The sequence below is a fragment of the Protopterus annectens genome, chromosome 3.part0 (assembly GCF_019279795.1).
Source record: "Protopterus annectens isolate FY-2018-M chromosome 3.part0, PAN1.0, whole genome shotgun sequence".
NCBI classification, from domain to species: domain Eukaryota; kingdom Metazoa; phylum Chordata; order Ceratodontiformes; family Protopteridae; genus Protopterus; species Protopterus annectens.
The window spans coordinates 300942449-300963265 of record NC_056731.1 but is presented as its reverse complement, the minus strand read 5'-3'; the positions used below and the strand labels follow the sequence as shown (position 1 = coordinate 300963265).

The following is a 20817-nucleotide window of genomic DNA, read 5'->3' as shown; positions in this document are numbered from 1 at the left end:
AGCTTTATAGAAGACTTTGGTCTGAAATTCGAAATCGAAAATCTCAGGAGTCGGCCGACCGGCACTTGCGAACTGCTTCTGCTTCGGGCACCGCGCGGCAAGAAAGACTGGAGAAAATGGCGTCGGTTGCAATATATATACCCCTGGAGCACTGACGTCAGGGAAGAGGTGACAGCAACCGACGCCGGACCAAGACTTTGGAATTCCGGCCGACTGCGGGACCGCCTGACGACAGGATAACCCAAGTTTGATGACTGCAGCAGGGTAACACGATGAACATCGTGTACCAGAGGAATAGCCAAAGGTCGAGCGGAGGTAAATTTCATAGTTCCGTGTATTGTGTCTAAGCTTTAATTTTATGTAACATGTCCCTGAAGGAAAGGTCTTTGGGTGGGGAGGCAGAAGACAGTGTCATCAGAATAGGTTTGGAGATGCAAATGTCCTGAGTAGGTGAGTTTTTCCTCACCTTCAAAGAAACAGGAGTCTTCCACCTCTGGGAAGGCTATATTCCTAGCCTTTTTGGTTGCAGCCAGGGAGACTTTGAAGTCTGCAAAGGTTATCTGGCTTTAATGAAGGTCATGAATTCCTGTGATATCTTAACTAGGTCCTGGACTTCAGCCTGCAGCCCAAGGGCCGAGGGAGGAGGAGAGGCCATTATTGGGGTACGGTTTATTTTTACTGGACGTTTAATGGGCATGGCCAAGGAAAGCAGCCTACTGAGCCCGACTTCAGAAGGAATTTCTGAAGTCAGCGGAGGGGTTAGTACTCCTTGCAGAACAACTTCATGGACGTCAGAAGCTGATGCTTCCTATGGGTCACAAGACCTTAATCTCACACTCCAGCAGAAAAAAAACATGCCTACAAATAAGATGATCTTCGATACAAGGGACTGAAAAAAGCAGTAACAATTACAATTAAATAAATTAATATGTAAAGTAAAGGATAACATTGCTGGGTACTTCACCTTTCCACTGACTTTACTGGTGCAGATATAATTTAACTGATTTCCATTTCCAAACCTTGCTTACATACACTAAGCTCTGCATGTGCATAAAATGTAAGCACATACTCTAGAAAAAATAAACAATGAACAGGTACTTTGCTTACCTTTTTGGCAGATGGCAAATCATCTCCTAGCAAATCATCATCAAGATCACTGAAAAAGATAGAAAAGCAAATATCAGAAATTATACTTAAACAAAAAGCTCAGTTATGGAACAAGCTCAGTTATGGAACAACTTGCCAGAAACAGAATAATGAGGGTATACCTGCCATTAAAATACATGTTCAAAACACAGGATCCCTGATATAGAAATTCATAATACAACTAAACACTAACAGGAAAATATTAATTAATTCTGATTGATCATTTTCAGTAATCAGAGGTTCTTAGAAACAGAACGATACAATGCTAATCACAGGACATTAAAAGAAGCCCACTTCGGATACTGTACTGCAAACTCAACTCCATTACTGTATGGAGCCACAGGAAAGTACAGTTTTGTACCCACCATAAATGTAGATGTTCGAGTGCTAATACAGCTGTAGTCATAACAGATGGGGTTCTCCTGCCGTCAGGCGGGTCCTCGGTCGGCCGAATTTCAAAGTCTAGGTCCGGCGTCGGTTGTCGTCGCCTCTTCCCTGACGTCAGTGCACCAGGGGTATAAAAGAAAAACAAAATGAACCACGAAGATACGAAGTTCCTCCAAAAGGAAGTCCACAGGACGAAACCTAGGTCAGTGTTGGTTTATTTGTCTGTGCCTTGTTGTTAATAAACCTTTTGGAGGAACTTCGTATCTTCGTGGTTCATTTTGAATTTGTTGGATTGGTTATCTGGTTTGTTAGGGGTATAAAAGAACCAGCCAATGCCATTTTCTTCAGTTTTTCTTGCCCCAGATGTCAGGTGCCCCCAGAAGGAAGGCAATACATAAATTTGTGTAATAAAGCAATGCAATATAATCAAAATACAGTAGTTGCAAGCAAATACACCATAAAAGAATACCCCAATCAGGTTGTATGAGGAGGTGTTAGCCATTAGGCCTGTCCCAAGAGGGGAAGGAGGGAGGGAAACCTGGACTGCAGCTGTATTAGCACTCGAACATCTACATTTATGGTAGGTACAAAACTGTACCATGTTCATCGTGCATACAGCTGCAGTCATAACAGATAGGTAGACTCCCAAAGCTAAGAAAGGGGTGGTAGGCACTAAGTGGAACTAGGAGGAGCCAGAATGCCCTGCAAGACTGCAGTGGCAAAGCCTGCTCTAGTTTTGGAGTATAATGGTAGGTGGTAGTGCTTGGAGAAGGTATGCACAGAACTCCAAGTGGCTGCTTCCAAAATATCTTTGGTAGGAACTCCTCTGAGGAAAGCTGCAGAGGTAGCTGTGGCCCTTGTGGAGTGAGTTCTGATGCCTGCAGGTACAGTTTTACCATGAAAAGAGTAACAAAAGCGTATGCAGTGGGCTATCCATTTTGAGATTGTCTGTTTGGAAATTGGCTTCCCTTGAGCTCCTATGGCATAGGACACAAAGAGCTGTTCTGATTTTCTGAAAGGCTTTGTTCTGTCCAAACAATAACGCAGCTGTCTGTGGATGTCCAAGGAGTGTAGTAGTCTCTCCCCTTTGTTTTGAGGATTAGGGTAAAAGGTAGGTAAGTTTATAGCCTGATTCAAAGCTACCCTGGATACCACCTTTGGCATAAAGGACGGGTTGGTTCGTAAGGAAACTCTGGCTTGTAGTTCCGATACCCTACGAGCTGAGGTGATAGCCAGAAGGTAAGCTGTTTTCCAGCACAAATATTGCAAATCTGTTGAGGCAGCTGGCTCAAAAGGAGGCAAGGTCAGCTTTTCTAGAATGAAATTGAGTTCCCAAGCATGTATAGGTTGTTTCCTTGGGAGTTTTATATTTTTTTACCCCTCTGAGGAACTGTCTTAAGAGGGGGTGAGAGAATAAAGGTGGATCAGTATTGTATTCTGCAGAAATGGCTGAGGCATGGATTTTGATGGAGGAGAATGAAAGTCCACTGCTTAGCAGCTCAGCTAGATACTGTAATATTTGAGGTAAATTCAGTTTTCCAGGATTCTGGCCCTTTTTCTCATTCCAGGCACAAAACCGTTTCCATTTTGCGGAGTAAGCTTTTCTAGTAGACGGCCTTCTGGCCTCCAAAATGACATCCTGCACCTCCTTGGAGAGTAGGGTCTGTTGAGATGTTAAGGAATCTTCCATGCGGCCAGATTGAGTGTTTTCAGCTGACTGTGAAGAGTTTTGAAGCTGTGCTGATTTAGGAGAAGAGGCATTAGAGGTAGGGTCCATGGAGGGGAATGCGTCAGGCTCCTCAGGAGTGGGTACCAGTGCTGTCTTGGCCAGTCTGGAGCAATGAGAATCATCTTTGGTCTGTCTGCTCTGGTTTTTAATAGAACTTTGGGCAGCAGAGGAAGAGGTGGAAAGGCATAAACTGTCATTGTTGTCCAACTGAAAGAGAGAGCGTCCACTCTCCAGGCCTGTGGATGGAAAGTCCTTGAACAGAATTTTGTCAATTGGTGATTTTTGTGGGAAGCAAAGAGATCCATGTCTGGCCTTCCCCATGCTTGAATTATCTCTGTAAAAACTTGGGGATGCAACTTCCATTCGTGTGGATCTGTCATATTTCTGCTTAGGTTGTCTGCCAGCATGTTTTCCTTGCCTGGCAAGTACTGTGCTTGAAGTTCGATTTGTAATTCCAGGGCCATGTTCCAAAGTGACATGGCCAGTCTGCATAGGGGGGGTATGAATGGGTTCCTCCCTGTTTGTTTATGTACCGCATTACCGTGGTGTTGTCTGTCCTTATCAATAGTTGACCTGGATGCAGAAGGTCTTTGAAAGCTATAATAGCATTTATTACTGCTAGCATTTCCTTTTGATTGATGTGAAGGTGCTTTTCTTTTTGGGACCATTTGCCCTGAATGCACCGATCTGTCATGTGCGCCCCCCAGGCGTAGTCCGAGCGTCTGTTGTGATGACTTGATTTGCTTGAGGCTTGCAGAATGGGAGACCTGTGTTTGTTTGGCATGCTTGAGCCCACCACAGAAATTCCTTTTGAAGACATGGAATTAGTGGTATTATTGTTTCCAAACTGTGGCTGTGTTGAGACCATAGGTTTTTCAGGTACCATTGAAGTTTCCTCATATGCAGCTTTGCACATGGGATTAGTAGGATGCAAGACGCCATGAATCCCAGAGCCTGCAGGATTTTCCTTACAGTCAGCCTGGTGAAATTTGCTAGTTTTCTGAAGTATTGAGTTAGTTGCCCCTGCTTCTCTGGCGTGAGGTAGGCCATCTGGGTGTTTGTGTCCAAGTTGGCACCAAGGAAAATTATTTTCTGAGAGGGTATTAGCCTTGATTTCTTTTTGTTGACTGTGTATCCCAGAGAAATCAACAACATTATTACAAAAGCCAGATGTTTCAGAAGTATGTGCTTGCTGTCCGCTTGGATCAGGCAGTCGTCCAAATATGGGTATATTTGTATCCCTTGAAGTCTGCAGTAGGCAATTACTGATGCCAGGCATTTCGTGAATACTCTGGGCGCAGTAGATAAGCCAAAGGGCAACGCAGAGAATTGATAATGGGTTGACCCTGCAAGAAATCTGAGGTATCTTCTGCAATTTTGTCTGATTGGGACATGCAGGTATGCCTCCTTGAGGTCCAATGTTACCAGCCAAGACTCCTTGCCCAGCATGGGAAGAAGCTGCTGTAATGTGAGCATCTTGAATTTTGGTACGAGTAAAAATGTGTCTAGGATGGATAGGTCCAAAATAGGTCTCCAATCTTTTCCCTTCCTTGGTACCAGGAATAGTCTGGAATAAAAACCTTGACCTTGTTCGTGCGTAGGTACCTCTTGAACAGCTTTCATGCCCATGAGATCTGAAATTTGTCTTTTTGCCTCTGCCCTTTGATTGTGTGGCAGGTTTGGCATGCCTCTCATTTTTGGAAGGGTGTGAAAAAGGAATCTGTAGCCTCTGTTTATAATGTCCAGGATCCATTTGTCTTTTGTGACAATATGCCAATTTTTTGAAAATAATGCCAGTTTTCCACCTAAGGGTGCTGCTATTTGAGCCTTGCTTGGCATGCAAAGGGGGGAGTCATTGGGCTTGCTTTCTGAATGGCTGCGAACTATCCTTACCACCTCTTTGTGTAGGAGCTTGCCATTATCTGCCCCTAAACGATCCTTGAGATTGCCCTCTGCCCCTCGGGTGCCTGTATCTACCTCTTTGGGGTCTGTCCGTGGCTGGAAAGGACCAATTTTTGGAAGGCCAATTTCTACTGAAACGTGGAGGTTGTACCTGTAGAAAATCTTTCACTGTTTGCATTGATTTAGCCTTTTCCTCCATTTTCTTTAATACCTCCTCAGCTTTAACACCAAATAATACATCCTTTTGAAGAGGGGCATCTAGTAATTTAGCTTTGACATGATCTGGTAAGGTTTGCTCCTTGAGCCAGGCATGTCTACGTATGACTGATCCTGTAACAGCAGCTCTACATGAGGCCTCTAGAGCATGAAAACCACATTGCAAGGTATGTTTACCCACTTGTTCTGCACGATGCATCAAATCCTGCAACTCCTTCAAGTCTGGTTGCTCAGGTTGTGACATTTTGCTTCTCAGCTGTGATAACAAAAACTATTGGTACTTTAGCATATGGAACTGGCAGTTTAATGCCCTCATGGTTAAGGTGGCCGAGGTGTATACCTTTTTTCCCCACCTTTCTAAGGATCTGGAATCTCTCTCGGAAGGTAATGGGTTTTTAGCAGTGGAGGCCTGAATTCCCTTGGGGCCCTGTGAGATAGTTTCTGGGTCAGCCGCATGGCTTTTGTATAAAAATTTGTGAGAGTCAGGAACCCGGTAGTACCTGTCAGGCTTGACTGGGGCTGGAGGTAAAGAATCCGGGTTAAGGCAGGCCTCCGAGTACACATCATCTAGTATGTCTAAGACAGGAGGTATAGCCAGAGGCCTGTGCTGAGGTAGCAACAGAAAATCCCTAAGCCTTTTCTTGGAATCTGCATACTCTTGGCCTTCCCAGTGGAAGTGTTCCCTTAAGGTATGCAAGGTTTCCCCAAATGAGTAATCCTCTGGGGGGGAGACAGAGGGAATGGACTCCTCAGCATCAGAATCTTCAAAAGGGGAGTAAGAATGTTCCTGTTCATCAGAGTGCTCTGAAATAATGGAGGCCTGGTCAGAGGAGGGGGATACTTCCTCCACTCTGGGCCTTTTGTCCGGGGGGGGTTGATAAATAGAAGTTATGTTCTTACCATAACGTTCCATGTTAGTTGTCTTCTTCTCACCTTCTTCTTGCTGGATGGGGTTCGGAGCCGACCTCGGCTCCGACTCGGCCACTCTAAAAGCTCGAGAGTTGGTTCCACCGGCTCGAGGCTACCCACAATGCTAGGCGTGAGTTACCTCAGATCTCGTTTGTAAGCTAGGCCCAGCCTATAATAGTAATAGAATAACTAGTAACAAAGTCCACCTCTATAAACAAGGGAGAAAAGAAGGGTGACCTACATCCTGATCCAGGAATATGCACAGCAGAGCATATACCTAAAGTATAGAGGTGGTAGAAAGAGAGGTCACAATCAAAACTCCTCTAGATCTGTCCAGGCTAGGGGGAAGGAGGGTGGGGCCAAGAAGAAGAAGCGAGAAGAAGACAACTAACATGGAACGTTATGGTAAGAACATAACTTCTATATGTTAAGTTGTCTATCTCGCCTTCATTCTTGCTGGATGGGACCGCGTCCCTAGCACCTTGTCCCGGGTGGCCTATCGGAACAGACTCTTGAGAACAGTGGAACCAAAGTTAGCTCTATGTCTAGAGGCTAAATCCAGCTTATAATGAGAAATGAAAGTGTGAGGAGTAGCCCAAGTAGCCGCTGCACAAATGGTGTCAATAGGCAGTCTATCTTGGAAAGCTATAGAAGTAGCCAAGGCTCTGGTAGAATGGGCTTTAGGCTTGCTAGGCAGCCTTTGGTGTCCAATTTCATAAACAAGGGAGATCAGAGATGTTAGCCATCTGGATAATGATACCTTTGAAACTGAAAGTCCCTTTCTGCCTTCTGCATAAGAGACGAACAGCTGGTCAGATTTCCTGAATTGTTTTGTTCTATCCAAATAGTACCTTAACTGACGATGAACATCTAGCCAATGCAATCTTTGTTCAGATCTGTTAGAATATTCTGGAAAAAAACGGGAGGTCAATGTTTTGATTTAGGTTAGCCGAGGAGGCTATTTTTGGTAAGAAGGACGGATTGGTTCGTAAAGATACTCTGTCCTTATGGAACAACAGATAAGGAGGTCGGCAGCTGAGTGCATGAAGTTCTGAAACTCTTCTAGCTGAAGTAATAGCTACTAGAAAGAGAGTCTTCCATGATAGTAATTTTAAAGAACAGGAGGCTGCAGGTTCGAAAGGGGAAAGAATCAAAGAACTAAGAACTAAATTTAGGTCCCAAGGAGGAGGAGGATTTCTTATAGGAGGTCTGAGTAGAAAAAAGTACAGTTTTGTACCTACCGTAAATGTAGATGTCCGAACTGGATAGCATCTGCAGTCATAACAAGTGGGTTGTCCTGTCGTCAGGCAGCCCTGCAGTCGGCCGGATTCCAAAGTCCGGGTCCGGCTTCGGCTGATGTCGCACTCCACCCGACGTCATCTCTGTTGGTCTTCGGGTATAAAAGCATCAGCCGACGCCATTTTCCTCAGTGTTTCTTGCCCCAGATGCCAGTAGCCCTCTTGCAGGCTAAAATTTGGATAGATGCCAATGTTTCCAAATAGATAGAGGTAAACACAGCAATAAGCATATATGTACATATATACAAACAAATACACCATAAAAGACTCCCCAACAGCTAGCTATTAGGAGGGTAAACACCCTAGGAGTACCACAGAGGGAAGGAGGGAGGGTAATCCTGACTGCAGATGCTATCCAGTTCGGACATCTACATTTATGGTAGGTACAAAACTGTACTATGTCCTTCATGGATGCATCTGCAGTCATAACAAGTGGGTAGAATACCATAGCCAACTAGGGAGGAGGATAAAAGTAGATTATGGTGTGTTTAGGATCCCTTGCAGTACAGCAGTGGCAAACCCTGCTCGGGATCTGGAATATAGAGGCAAATTATAATGCTTGGCAAATGTATGCACGGAGGTCCAAGTAGCCGCCTCAATAATGTCTTTGGTTGCCACTCCTCGTAAGAAGGCTGTGGTAGTGGCTGTTGCCCTTGTAGAATGAGGTCTTATGTTCTGTGGAATTGGTTTTCCATGGAAGGAGTAACAGTATCGTATGCAATTTCCTATCCATTTGGAGATTGTCTGTTTGGAAATAGCTTTTCCTTCCCTTCCTGTTGCATAGGCTACAAAAAGTTGGTCAGTCTTTCTGCTATTTTTTGTTCTGTCCAAGTAGTAGCGTAGCTGTCTATGTACATCCAAGGTATGCAGTATTCTTTCCACTCTGTTTTGTGGGTTGGGAAAGAAGGTAGGTAGGTGGATTGCCTGGTTTAAAGACACTCTGGATACCACCTTGGGCATAAATGTAGGATTAGTCCTCATGGACACTCTATCTTGGTGGAAGATTAGGAAGGGTTGCACTGCCATTAAGGCCTGTAGTTCTGAAACCCTCCTTGCTGAAGTAATTGCCAGTAGGAAAGCAGTTTTCCATGACAGGTGTTGTAGGTCTGCTGTTGCTGCTGGTTCAAAGGGTGATAGTGTCAACTTTTCTAGCACAAAGTTTAAATCCCAAGCTGGTAATGGTGGTTTCCTTGGAGGTTTTACATTCTTGATTCCTCTGAGGAACTGCCTGAGCAAAGGGTGAAAAACAGGTGGATCAAAGCTGTATTCTGCTGAAATAGCTGATGCATGTATCTTGATGGAGGAGTAGGACAGGCCTGAATGAAGAAGTTCGCCAGATACTCCAGAATGTTAGGCATATCTATGTTTGACACATCTTTTCCTCTTTCCGTACTCCAAATGACAAACCTTTTCCATTTTCCAGCATAGTTCCTTCTTGTTGAAGGTCTGCGTGCTTCAAGAATAATGTCTTTAACTCTTTGGGAAAGTTCTGGATTAGCTGCTGCTATGTGATGTTCCATGCAGTCAGTTGCAGCGTTTTAGGTTTGGATGTATGATGCTGTAGTTGTTCTGAGTTAACATCAAAGGCATCAGAGGTATTGGCCACATATTGTTCCGAGACATGTTCTTCAGTAGTGGGTACCAGTGTTGTCTTGGCCAGTTTGGAGCTATCAGGATTATCCTTGGACGTTCTTCCTTGATTTTTAGTAGTACCTTGTGTATCAAAGGAAGAGGTGGGAATGCATATGCTGTTAGGCCTTTCCAGTTGAAGGAGAGTGAGTCCACTTTCCATGCTAGTGGGTGGAATGTCCTTGTGCAGAATTTTTGAGCTGGTGATTGAGAGGTGATGCGAATAGGTCTATCTGTGGCATTCCCATTTCTTGAGATGGTCTTGAAGATGTCCGGGTGCAGCTTCCATTCGTGGGCATCCAAGTGGTTCTGCTTAATATGTCTGCTAGAGTATTCTCTTTTCCCGGTACAAATATTGCCTGTAACTGAATGTTGTAGCTGAGTGCCAGGGTCCACAGCTCCAAGGTCATTCTGCATAGGGGGTATGAATGAGTGCCTCCCTGTTTGTTGATGTACCACATGACTGTGGTGTTGTCTGTCCTTATCATCAACTGGCCCTCTTTGAGAAATGGTTTGAACTTTTGGATTGCCAGTTTTACTGCCAGCATTTCTTTTAGATTGATGTGCAGGTGAAGTTGATCCTGTGTCCACAATCCTTGCACGCATTTGTCCAGCATGTGGGCCCCCCATCGTAGGTCTGAAGCGTCTGTTGTGATGGTCTGGCTTGGTTGACATCTGCGAAAGGGTAGGCCTGGGTTTGACTGGCATGCCTGAGCCCACCATAGGAACTCCTGTTTTAAGCATGGAATTAGTGGGATTTCTGTTTCTAGACTGTGTCTGTGTTGGGACCATAAATTCTTTAGGTACCACTGTAGTTTCCTCATATGTAGTCTGGCAAATGGGACCAAGATTATGCATGATGCCATGAAGCCCAAGGCCTGCAGAACTTTTCTTGCTGTTAACTTGTTCAGTTTTGTTAGTGCCAAGAAGTAAAGAGGAAGTTCTTTTGTTTTTCTGTAGTCAGGAATGCCATTTGTTGTACTGTGTCCAATTCAGCCCAAGAATGTCCTTGTTTGGGATGGTATCACCCTTGACTTTTGTAAATTGACTGTGTATCCCAGTCCTTGTAGCAAGTAAATGACCCTTTGTAAATCTGTTGTCAGCTTGCTTTTGTTGTCCCTTGTAGCAGGCAGTCGTCCAGGTATGGGTAAATTTGAATTCCCTGTAGTCTGCAATGGGCGATTACTGATGCCAGGCATTTTGTGAATACTCTGGGCAGTAGATAAGCCAAAGGGCAATGCTGAGAATTGATAGTGCTCTGATCCTGCAAGAAATCTGAGGTATCTTCTGCAGATTGGTCGAATGGGGACGTGCAGGTATGCCTCCTTGAGATCTAGAGTTACCAGCCAAGACTCCTTGCCCAGCATGGGAAGAAGTTGCTGTAGGGTCAGCATTTTGAATTTTGGGACAATGATGTATGTATTTAAGGTGGACAGGTCGAGAATTGGTCTCCAACTTTTTCCTTTCTTGGAACTAGGAATAGTCTGGAGTAGAACCCTTTCCTTGTTCTGCTGTTGGCACTCTTTCCACAGCTCTCATGTTTGCTAACTCCATTATCTGGCGTAGAGCCTCTGTTTTTGATTTGGAGGTAGATTTGGCATTCCTCTTTTGACTGGTAAAGTGTGGAAGTGAAACCGTAACCTTGATCTATGGTTTGTAAAATCCACTTGTCTTTTGTTATGTAGTGCCAGTTCTTTGAAAATAAGGTTAACTTTCCGCCTAGAGGAGCTGCTATTTGTTCCCTGGTAGGCGGATTTAGGATTAAGTCACTGTGGTTGTGCTGATGTAGTGGCAGTGGCTGTGTCTGTGCCTCTGTTGTTACCTTGCCACTGTCGCCCTCTGTAGGCACCTCCTCTGGATTGGTTTCTGCCTCTGGAGCGTCTATTCCTGCCCTTTGAAATTTTGTGGAGTCAGGAAAGGACCAATTTTGGCAGGCCAGTTCCTGCTAAACCTTGGGGTTGAACCTGCAAGAAATCTTTAACAGTTTGAACAGATTTTGCCTTTTCTTCCATTTTCTTCATAACCTGCTGGGCAGGTGTACCAAACAAGCTTGTCTTGTCCATAGGAGCATCTAGCAACTTAGCTTTAACATGATCCGGTAAAGCTTGTTCCTTTAGCCATGCATGCCTTCTTATCACTGTGCCTGTCATGGCTGATCTAAATGCAGCCTCCAGTGCATCATAGCCACATTTTAAGGAATGGTTGCTAACCTGTTGTATGTTATTTACCATCTCTAATACATATTTCTTATCAAGAGATTCATCAGTGGTTAGCTTTTTAGTTAACTGATCAAGCATAAACTCTTGGTATTGTATCATGTGAAACTGACAGTTTAAAGCTCTAGCTGAGAGAGTAGCTGAAGTGTAGACCTTTTTACCCCATCTTTCTAGTGACCTTGCTTCCCTTTCAGAAGGAATAGGGTTTTTAGCTGTGGTCGCGGCTACTGCCTTGGGGCCCTGGGATATAGTTTCTGGGTCTGCAAGTGGGGCCTTGTAAAGGTGGTGATGAGTATCTGGCACCCTGTAAAATCTGTCTGGTTTGGCAGGGGCTGGGGTAAGAATCTGGAGCGGAGCAAACATCATTGAAAGCATCATCCACCACAGAGAGAACAGGAGGTATAGCTAAGGGCCTGTGCTGTGGGAGGTGCAGAAAGGTCCTAAGTCTTTTCTGGAGTCTGAAAAATCCTGTTGCTGCCATTGGAACTGTTCTCGCATGGCATGCAAGGTTTCCCAAAGGAGAATTCTTCTGGTGGGGAAGCAGCTGGAATGGATTCTTCAGCATCAGAATCTTCAAAATTGGAGAAGGGAGCCTCAGGCTGGTCAGTTATGTCTGATTCATCAGCAGAATCATCAGAACACACTGGCTCAGGGGCTCTGCCCTAGGTCTCTTCTCTGGGGGCTGAGAGGCCCTGTCTGGGTGAGATTGAGATCCTCTAATTAAAGAAATTAAATCTTCTGCCAAAGAAAGCATTTGAGAACTAGAAGAGGGCCTGGATGTGGGGGTTTAACAGGCACTGATTTAGTAGTCTTGGCTGCTTTAGCCCTGGCGAAGGCCTTAATGGACATGGCAGCTGGAGGCCTAGCAGCACCACATGCTGGGGTAGAGACATCCAAGGGATGGTGTCTGATAAGTCAACCACCGTGAGTGGGTAAAATTTCTGAGGTCGATTCAAGAGTTGTAGCAGGGGCCTCAGTTGTAAGAATAGGTTCAGCTGTACTTTGAGCAGTTTTCGGTTTCGGCGAAACCGAGACACTTGAGTTTGCTTTACCGTGGTTTCGCCGAAACCGGACCGCGAGTGTCGGTCTTTATCTTTGCGTTTTTGGGGGTAGTCGGAGGATCCGGCGGCATAATGTACGCAAAATCAGAACCGAAAAACTGTTCTGCAAACTCCGACCGGCCTAAGCGTTAAATCGGTTGAAAGAGGCACAGGCGAACAGGCTGCTACGTGGGCTGGGCCTAAACAAGGCAGACAGTAAGAGTGGAAATCTTTATGAGGTATTTGTTTCCCACAGGTTAAACAATTGTTAACTTTTTCTGACATCGGCTGAGGCAAGAAAGAGTCCCCAACGGGGTACTTAGCTTTAGAAGTCTTCGAAGTAGTATTCGGTAGAAGTAATCTCTGGATCCAACCGACCGGCACTTGCGAACAGCTTCTGCTTCGGGCGCCACGTGGCAAGAAAGACTGGGGAAAATGGCGTCGGCTGATGCTTTTATACCCGAAGACCAACAGAGATGACGTCGGGTGGAGTGCGACATCAGCCGAAGCCGGACCCGGACTTTGGAATCCGGCCGACTGCAGGGCTGCCTGACGACAGGACAACCCACTTGTTATGACTGCAGATGCATCCATGAAGGACATCTCCTTTCAAAAAGGCTTTGCAAAGTCTGTGGGGCATTATGGCAGACTCTGAAATGCCCACATGAAAGTTAGAAATAGCTGCCAATTGAACTTTAAGAGTAGATGGAGATGAACCTGCATGGAAGAGTTCAGCTAGAAAATCAAGGACCATTTGGATGGAAGCAGTGAAAGGATCTATGTCCCTTCCTTGAGCCCAATAGGAAACGTTTCCACTTACTCAAATAAATCTTCAGTGGAAGATTTATGGGAAGCTATCAAAATATCTCGAACAGAGTGAGATATTTGAGGAAGCCTGGCTAAGGTTGGAACTGGAGGAACCAAGCAGTGAGGTTCAGAGAGGGAGGGAGCGATGTAACTGACCCGACTGATGGATCAAAAGATCTGGAACTAGGTCCAGATGCCAAGGTCGCTCCAACAGAAACTGATGTAGAAAGGGGAACCAAACCTGTCGAGGCCAGTATGGAGCAATGAGGATCAATGAAGCCTTCTGAGCGCTAGCTTTCTGTATCACTTGAGAGATTAGTGGGAAGGGAGGAAATGCATACAGAAGTCCCCGGGGCCAAACTTGGACTAGAGCGTCTCTGCTGGGTTGGCCTGGTGAAGGGAATAGGGTGAAATAATCTCTGCACTTGCTGTTTTGGGGAGTAGCAAAAAGGTCGCAGCAAGGCTGACCCCACTTGAGAAAAATTTCTCTCACAACAGAGTCTTTCAGGGACCACTCGTGAGGCATGAGGATAGCTCTGCTCAACTTGTCCGCGATTTGATTGGACTTCCCGGGGATGTGCGTTGCTATCAGAAAACGCTGAGAAGAAATCGCCCATTGCCACAGTCTGAGTGCTTCTCGACACAGGGGGTAGGACCTGGTTCTGCCTTGTTTGTTGATATACCACACTACAGACATATTGTCCGTCTGGATTGCTATCGTTCCCAAGGGAAGAGAGTCTTGAAGGGCTTGCAACGCTAAAAGCACTGCTCTCATCTCTAGAACATTGATGTGCAAGTGGCATTCTTCTGGTTGCCATGTGCCCTGGACAGTTCTGCCCTGATAATGCCCCCCCCCACCCGATCAGGGAGGCGTCCGTTGTCAGAGTAGCAACCGGAGGGGGAGGAACAAAGGGTCTTCCCAAAAAGAGCTGAGGGGAAGACATCCACCACAGAAGATGATTCCTGCATGTTTGCGTGATCATAATGGTGTGGGACATCGGAAGTTGCTGGTATGACCATTGTGTGAAGAGCATCCATTGAAGGATTCTCATGTGGAATCTGGCTAATGGAAGCAAAGGTATGGCAGCCGCCATAATCCCCAATACTTTCAGAACTAACCTGGCTTTGACTCTGTTGCTGCTGAAGATGAGCGAGACCAGTTTTTGTATGTCTGTTATTCTCTGATCTGTTAGCCTGGCAGACATGTTGACTGTGTCTAGAATTGCCTATTAAGGTAATAACACGACAAGGCGACAAAACAGACTTTTCGCAATTTATTGAAATGCCTAAGTTTTGACAAGTGAAAGGTGTAGTCCCTGGCTGTTAGAAGAAGATGCTCGGTGGGAGCTGTAAGGAGCCAGTCGTCCAAATATGGAAACACCTGGAATCCTTGGCGTCTCAGGTGAGAAGCTACCACTGCCATACATTTGGTAAACACCGGGGCAGTGGTGAGTCCAAAGGGCAGGGCTCTGAATTGGAAATGACTGGTTCCCAGCCTGAAGCGGAGAAATCTTCTGGAGCCTGTTCATTTTATGTGATAGTACGCATCCTGAAGGTCTATAGAGCACATCCAGTTTTTCTTCCCAATAGGGAAGGATGGACTGTAGCGTGACCATCGAAATCGTGTTTTCTTGACTGACTTGTTCAAGATACTGAGATCCAAAATTGGTCTCCAGTCCCCTGTTTTTGGAACTAAAAGAACCTGGAGTAGATTCGGATCCTTGCTGGTCTGCTGGAACTGGCTGAATTGCTCTTTTGCAAGCAGTTTTGAAACTTCCAAAGCTGCAAGATCCCTTTGAGCGGGTGGAACATCTGGAAGGGATTTTTTGATCGGTTTGGAATGTAAAGAAAGGGAATGGAATAGCCTTCGGAAATGATGGACTGTACCCACTTGTCTCGAGTTAGGGATAGCCAGGCTTCTGGGTACAGTGACAATCTTCCCCGACTGCCTCGAAGGTGGACAGTCGGGCAACACCTCAGGGATGCTGAAAGGGCTTATCGGAGAAAGTTTCTCGATTGCCCTGGTTCTGGACCCCCTGCCTCTAGGGCGACGTCTACCATTGTTGTTCCCCCCTCTGCCGGGGAACCGACTCTGTGCGTCAGGCGAAGCCCCTTGAGATTGTTTGCGGAACCACATTTTCCCACTTTTCTGGCCCTTGGGGTAAGGCCTAGAAGGAGTAGAAAACGGACTCCGGCGGCAGAAAGAGTCTTGCCATCAGTCTCGCACCTAGTCAAGGTTTCTTTCACTTGAGGACCAAAAGAGATGATCCATCAAACGGGAATTAGTGAGCAGCGTTTTAAAGGGGTCCATAAAGTTGCATAACCGCGTCCAGGCATGCCTCACGTAAGGCCACTCCTGTTCCTGGCCCTGCTCGCTCCATCAGCCGCATACGAAAGGGCGCATGGAGGAGTTAGCTATGGAGTTCAGGGTAGCCAGCTGAGTGTTCATCTTGTCTTGAAAACCCGCAGCTGTAGGATCCTTCAACATATCACTTCTTTGATCAAGTCCCTTTGAAGACGAGTAAAATGGCATAGGTAATTCAGCGAACGCATTGCAAAAGTCGCTGACGAGAACATCCGCTTCCCGTACCTGTCCATGGACCTAGATTCCTTGTTAGGTGGATGGACAGGCACTGAAGGATCAGCTAGTTCCTTCTTAGTGGCAGCAACAACCACCATAGCATCCACAGAAACTCCTTTTGTCAGAAATTGTTTATCTGCTGGTGCTGTGATGAATTTTGAGGGTCTCCTGGGAGTGGGGTCCACTGAATCAGGAGCCGTCCATGCCTTTGCTACCACCTGCATGGGGGTCAAAGGGGAGACACCCAGGAGGTGGAAGGGCGAGAGCCAAACGCCTCAAGGTACACAGATTCATCCTCCGAAGGGTTGAGGGCTGGCCAATTTCCCTCTGTTTAAGGATTTCTAGAATGTCTGCAAATGAGACATCTTCAGAAGGGGAACGGGGAACCCTCGAATCCTCTAAATCTGTGTCAGAGGTCGGACTCAGGTGAGTCTATGTGTTTCCTCTTACACTTTCTCTTCGAGGGGCTCTTCTGCCAAATCAGGAGAGGCCTCGAAGAGGATGAGATCCCACAGGGGATTCCTGAGGAGCTGGCTCTCTGCGGTCCGGGATGAGGGAGTGAGTCGACTTGACCTGAGGCACCGTGGGGAGGCGGACGGAGCCGACTGTGGAGTAGAACCAGGTTCTAACACACTCCGCATGACCTCGAGCGCACCCCTGTCAGGCAGAGCCAGAGGTCCCGCTCCGAGCTGAGAACCTCCCTTGGCACCGACAGTGATGGCTCCGAGGCCGATGTCGGAGCCGAACTCACCAGCGCGAAGCTCGAGAGGAAGAGCGGGTCGGACAAGGGTCGATGCCACTCACCCCTCGGAGCCGGCGAGGGAAGTCGGCGCCGAGATTCTTGAAGGAAATCGGAGCCGACGCGGAGCCGAAGACACCTGTATCGGCTCCGACGCAACCACAGTCTCTGTTCAACGCCCGGCTCCGAGCTCAACGGAGTCGGAGGAGGAACATATTGATGGACAGGGGCAGGCATCGACTGATGAGTCGGGCTCTGAAGCATTTGGGCCAGTGCCTCGGACTTAAGAAGTCGACTCACTACCCTCTGAAGGTCATGATCCGACAGCCTCGATGACCTAGGGGGATGAGATTTATGGCTGCTCAGACAGCAGAGGAGATGCTGGAGCCGAATGAACGGAGCCAAGGGATGGTGACCTAGATCTCTTCCTAGATGTCGGCTCCGAAGGTCTGGTCGGAGCCGACAAGGGAATTTCTAATACCTCGGCTCCAGCCGGAGCAGAGGGAACCACAGAAGCTGTAGACTCATCGGCTCCAGCCGGAGCCGATGTAGACAGAGATTTAGTAGCCTTAGGTCTCGGCTCAGTAGCTGGAGCCGAAGACCTAGAAGCCTTGGAGGGTTTCCCAGAGACAGAGAGGGAATCCTCAGGCTTGAGTAGACCCCTTAGGATCAATTTGTTCTTTCTTTCCTGCAGGACCCTGGGACTGAAGCCGTGGCAAACAGCACAGGAGTCCTGCAGGTGCAAAGGCCCCAGGCAGTAGACACAAGAAGTGTGACCGTCTGTCAGAGACATTTTCTGACAGCACGCATCACACTTCTTGAAGCCTGAGACCTTTGTGTCTTTAGACATCTTAGAACAAAAAAGTGTAATCACACACACACAGTCAAACACACTGATTACACCCTATCTTATTTTAAAACTCAAAAATAAAACAACTATCAAAGGTTTTAATTAAGAGAAACAACACACACACCACTAGGGAATGGAAGAAAAGGCCTGAAGGCCCGAGGGAAGAACTTATAAGTTCTTGTGGGGAAAAAACGGGATTTTGAGAAAAAAAGGGGTAGAATTCCACTAAACTAAGGGAAACAACAGTTAAAATTAAAAATAAAGGGGTTTAAGTATACTAACTTTACTGAACGTTTACTCACCAAGAAGCCGGTAGAAAACCAACACCTCGATCGCTGTAGCGGCAAACGAGATCTGAGGTAACTCACGCCTAGCATTGTGGGATATAAGGGGAGCCTCGAGCCGGTGGAACCAACTCTCGAGCTTTTAGAGTGGCAGTCGGGCCGAGGTGCTCGAACCCCATCCAGCAAGAATGAAGGCGAGATAGACAACTTAACATCCCCTGTTAAGAGAAATCAAATCCTCAGCCATTTTAAGCATCTGTTTTTTAGGCATGGGGCCTGGAGAAGGGCCCTGTGGAGCTTGTCTCTTAGAATGCATGGCTGCTTTAGACTTAGTGAAAGCCTTGATAGAAAAAGAAGAGGAAGGTCTGAAGACACCTTGAGAGGAGGCAGACCTGTCTACATTTTGAGATTCACCACCAAGAGTGGCTTCGTATCTGTAGTCGAGGTGTGGGCGAGGAGCCTGCGACCTCGGGCACAGAAGACACCGCCAGTGAAGTGTCGCCGGTAGGCAGGGGCTGCAGGCCGCTGAGAACCGGACCACCTGTAGTCGGCTTTGGCGTGGTGTCGGTAGAGGCCGCGGACCTCGTGTGTCGGTCCTTATTTTTGCGTTTTTTAGACAAAACTGGAGTCGGATTATCCGACGACATAATACAGTTAAATTTTTTGCCAAAATAGTGCTGGGTGAACTCTGCCCGACGCTTAATGGTGCATTTGTTGAATGTAGCACAAAAAAGACAGACCGAGACGTCGTGGTCTGGGCCTAAGGAAGGAATGCAGAGGGAGTGAAAATCCTTATGCGGTATTTGCTTCCCACAAGAAATACAATTATTAACTTTGTCTGACATCAGTCTGAGGCAAGAAAAGTTTCCCCAACGGGGTACTTAGCTTTAAAGAAGACTTCGGTTGCAAAATTTTCGTAATTTCAGGAGCTGGCCGACCGGCACTTATGAACTGCTTCTGCTTCAGGCACCACGTGGCAAGAAAGACTGAAGAAAATGGCGTCGGCTGGTTCTTTTATACCCCTGGCGCACTGACTTCAGGGAAGAGGCGACAACAACCGACACCGGACCTAGACTTTGGAATTCGGCCGACCGAGGACCCGCCTGACAGCAGGAGAACCCCATCTGTTATGACTGCAGCTGTATGCACGATGAACATCAGACAAACAAGAACACCAATATATGTTCTGAGGAAGAGTAAATAAGTTACAAATGCCAAATCAAGAAAAGTGCTACTGTGTGTTAATACACTCAGTAGAGCATTAGATCTCAAGGAGTGTTCGCTGTAATTGCAAACACTACATTTGAGCATAGACAGTGGATATAAAAAATTTACATACCCCTGTTAAAATGCCAGGTTTTTGTGATATAAAAAATGAGACCATAATAAATCATTTCAAAACCTTTCCCATTTTTAATGTGACCTATAACCTGTACATTTCAACTGAAAAACAAACAAATATAAAAAATAAAAAACGTACAATATGCTGGTTGCATAAGTGTGCACAGCCTTAAACTAATACTTTGTTGAAGCACCTTTTCATTTAACTACAGCATTCAGGTAGAAAAAGGAAATCCCTAAGCCTCTTTTTAGATTCAGAAAATTCCTGGCTCTCCCAGTGGAAATGCTCCCTTAAGGTATGTAAAGTTTCCCCAAAAGAAACGTCCTCGGGGGGGGGGCAGCAGAGGGAATGGAATCCTCTGCATCAGCATCCTCATAAGTAGGTATGGACTAATCCAGGTCATTGGAAGAATTAGAAGAAACAGAGTCCTGATCAGAAGATTCATAGTCAAACTCAGCCCTAGAAGGGTGGGGTTGACTACCCCTGATTAGAGTAATAAGATCTTCAGCCATTTTGATCATTTGTTTTTTAGGCATAGGGGCCTGAATATGTGGCCTGGGCGTCTTTTAGACATAGATTGAGACTTAGGCCTTAGAATAGAAGGGGGAGTATGTTTAATATGCAAGTCTGTAGGCCTGAATACACCCTCAAAGCCGGTGCTTGAACAGTGGCTCCGAACCCATCCAAGGTAGAGACATCAGCAGGTTCCATAGGTGAAGCATCTCGCGGCATACCTGACTCTGAATGAGTCTCAGTAGAGGCCTGCGAGTCAGAAGTAGCGGGTATCAGGGGCTGCGAAAGCGCCTCACTGAGTACCGGCGAACTGGCGACTGGCTTAGGAGAAGTGTCATCGGCAGTTTTGGACCTCCACGGCCTGTCTCTGTCTTTTTCTTTGAGTTTTTTCGGAATTCCGGTAGTCGGATGGCTAACTGACGTCATTTCTGGATAATTAAACCGAGAACCGAAATACTTAGAGGCAAAAATGTACCTACGATGGATAGTGCGCTGATTAAATAAAGCACAAAACCGACAGTAAGGAACGTCGTGGTCAGGGCCTAGGCAAGGAATACAGTACAAATGAAAATCTTTATGAGGTATTTGCTTTCCACAAGTAATGCAATTGTTAACTTTTACTGACTTCGGTAAGGAGCAAGAAAAAGTTTCCCCAAAGGGGTACTTAGCTTTAAGTTGAAGACTTCGGTTCTGAAACTCAAAAATTAAAATTTCAGGAGTCGGCCGACCGGCACTTGCGAACTGCTTCTGCTTCGGGCACCGCACGGCAAGAAAGACTGGTGTAATGGCGTCGGCTGCATGTTTTATACCCTTGACGACCTGACGTCATGGAAGAGGGGACAGCAACTGACGCAGGACCCGAGACTTTGTTAATCAGGCCAACCGAGGGCAACCTGCCAGCAGATTACCTAAATATAATAACTGCAACAGTGAAACACGAAGATAATCATAAACAGGGCAAATTAATGCTTTGATTGCATTATACAGAAAAAGCAAAGGACAAAATACTTGCACTGCACAAGGTTACTATAGCCTTCAGAAAAGGAAAAAAACAACAGACTTAAGGAGTAAAACACAAGTTTCATTGAAATCATATACAAACAAAATGACTATTCACATGCTAAGTACCACTGCAGGATTATATGACCCAACAGTCAAGTTTGTGCATTAAGCATAACAGCATATTAAATGAAATTTTCTCAACAGAAAACTTGGAAAACTCTTGCCTA

General features: G+C 46.1%; 1 protein-coding gene across 1 annotated transcript in view; it reads right to left on the bottom strand.

The window, feature by feature from the left end:
- Positions 1-20817, bottom strand: part of RBM33 (RNA binding motif protein 33) — a 1894586-nt gene that overhangs the window by 1696514 nt on the left and 177255 nt on the right. Inside the window, exon 3 of the mRNA XM_044064784.1 lies at positions 1108-1156. Coding sequence (XP_043920719.1) covers positions 1108-1156 — 49 coding nt within the window. The remainder of the gene's footprint in view (positions 1-1107; positions 1157-20817) is intronic.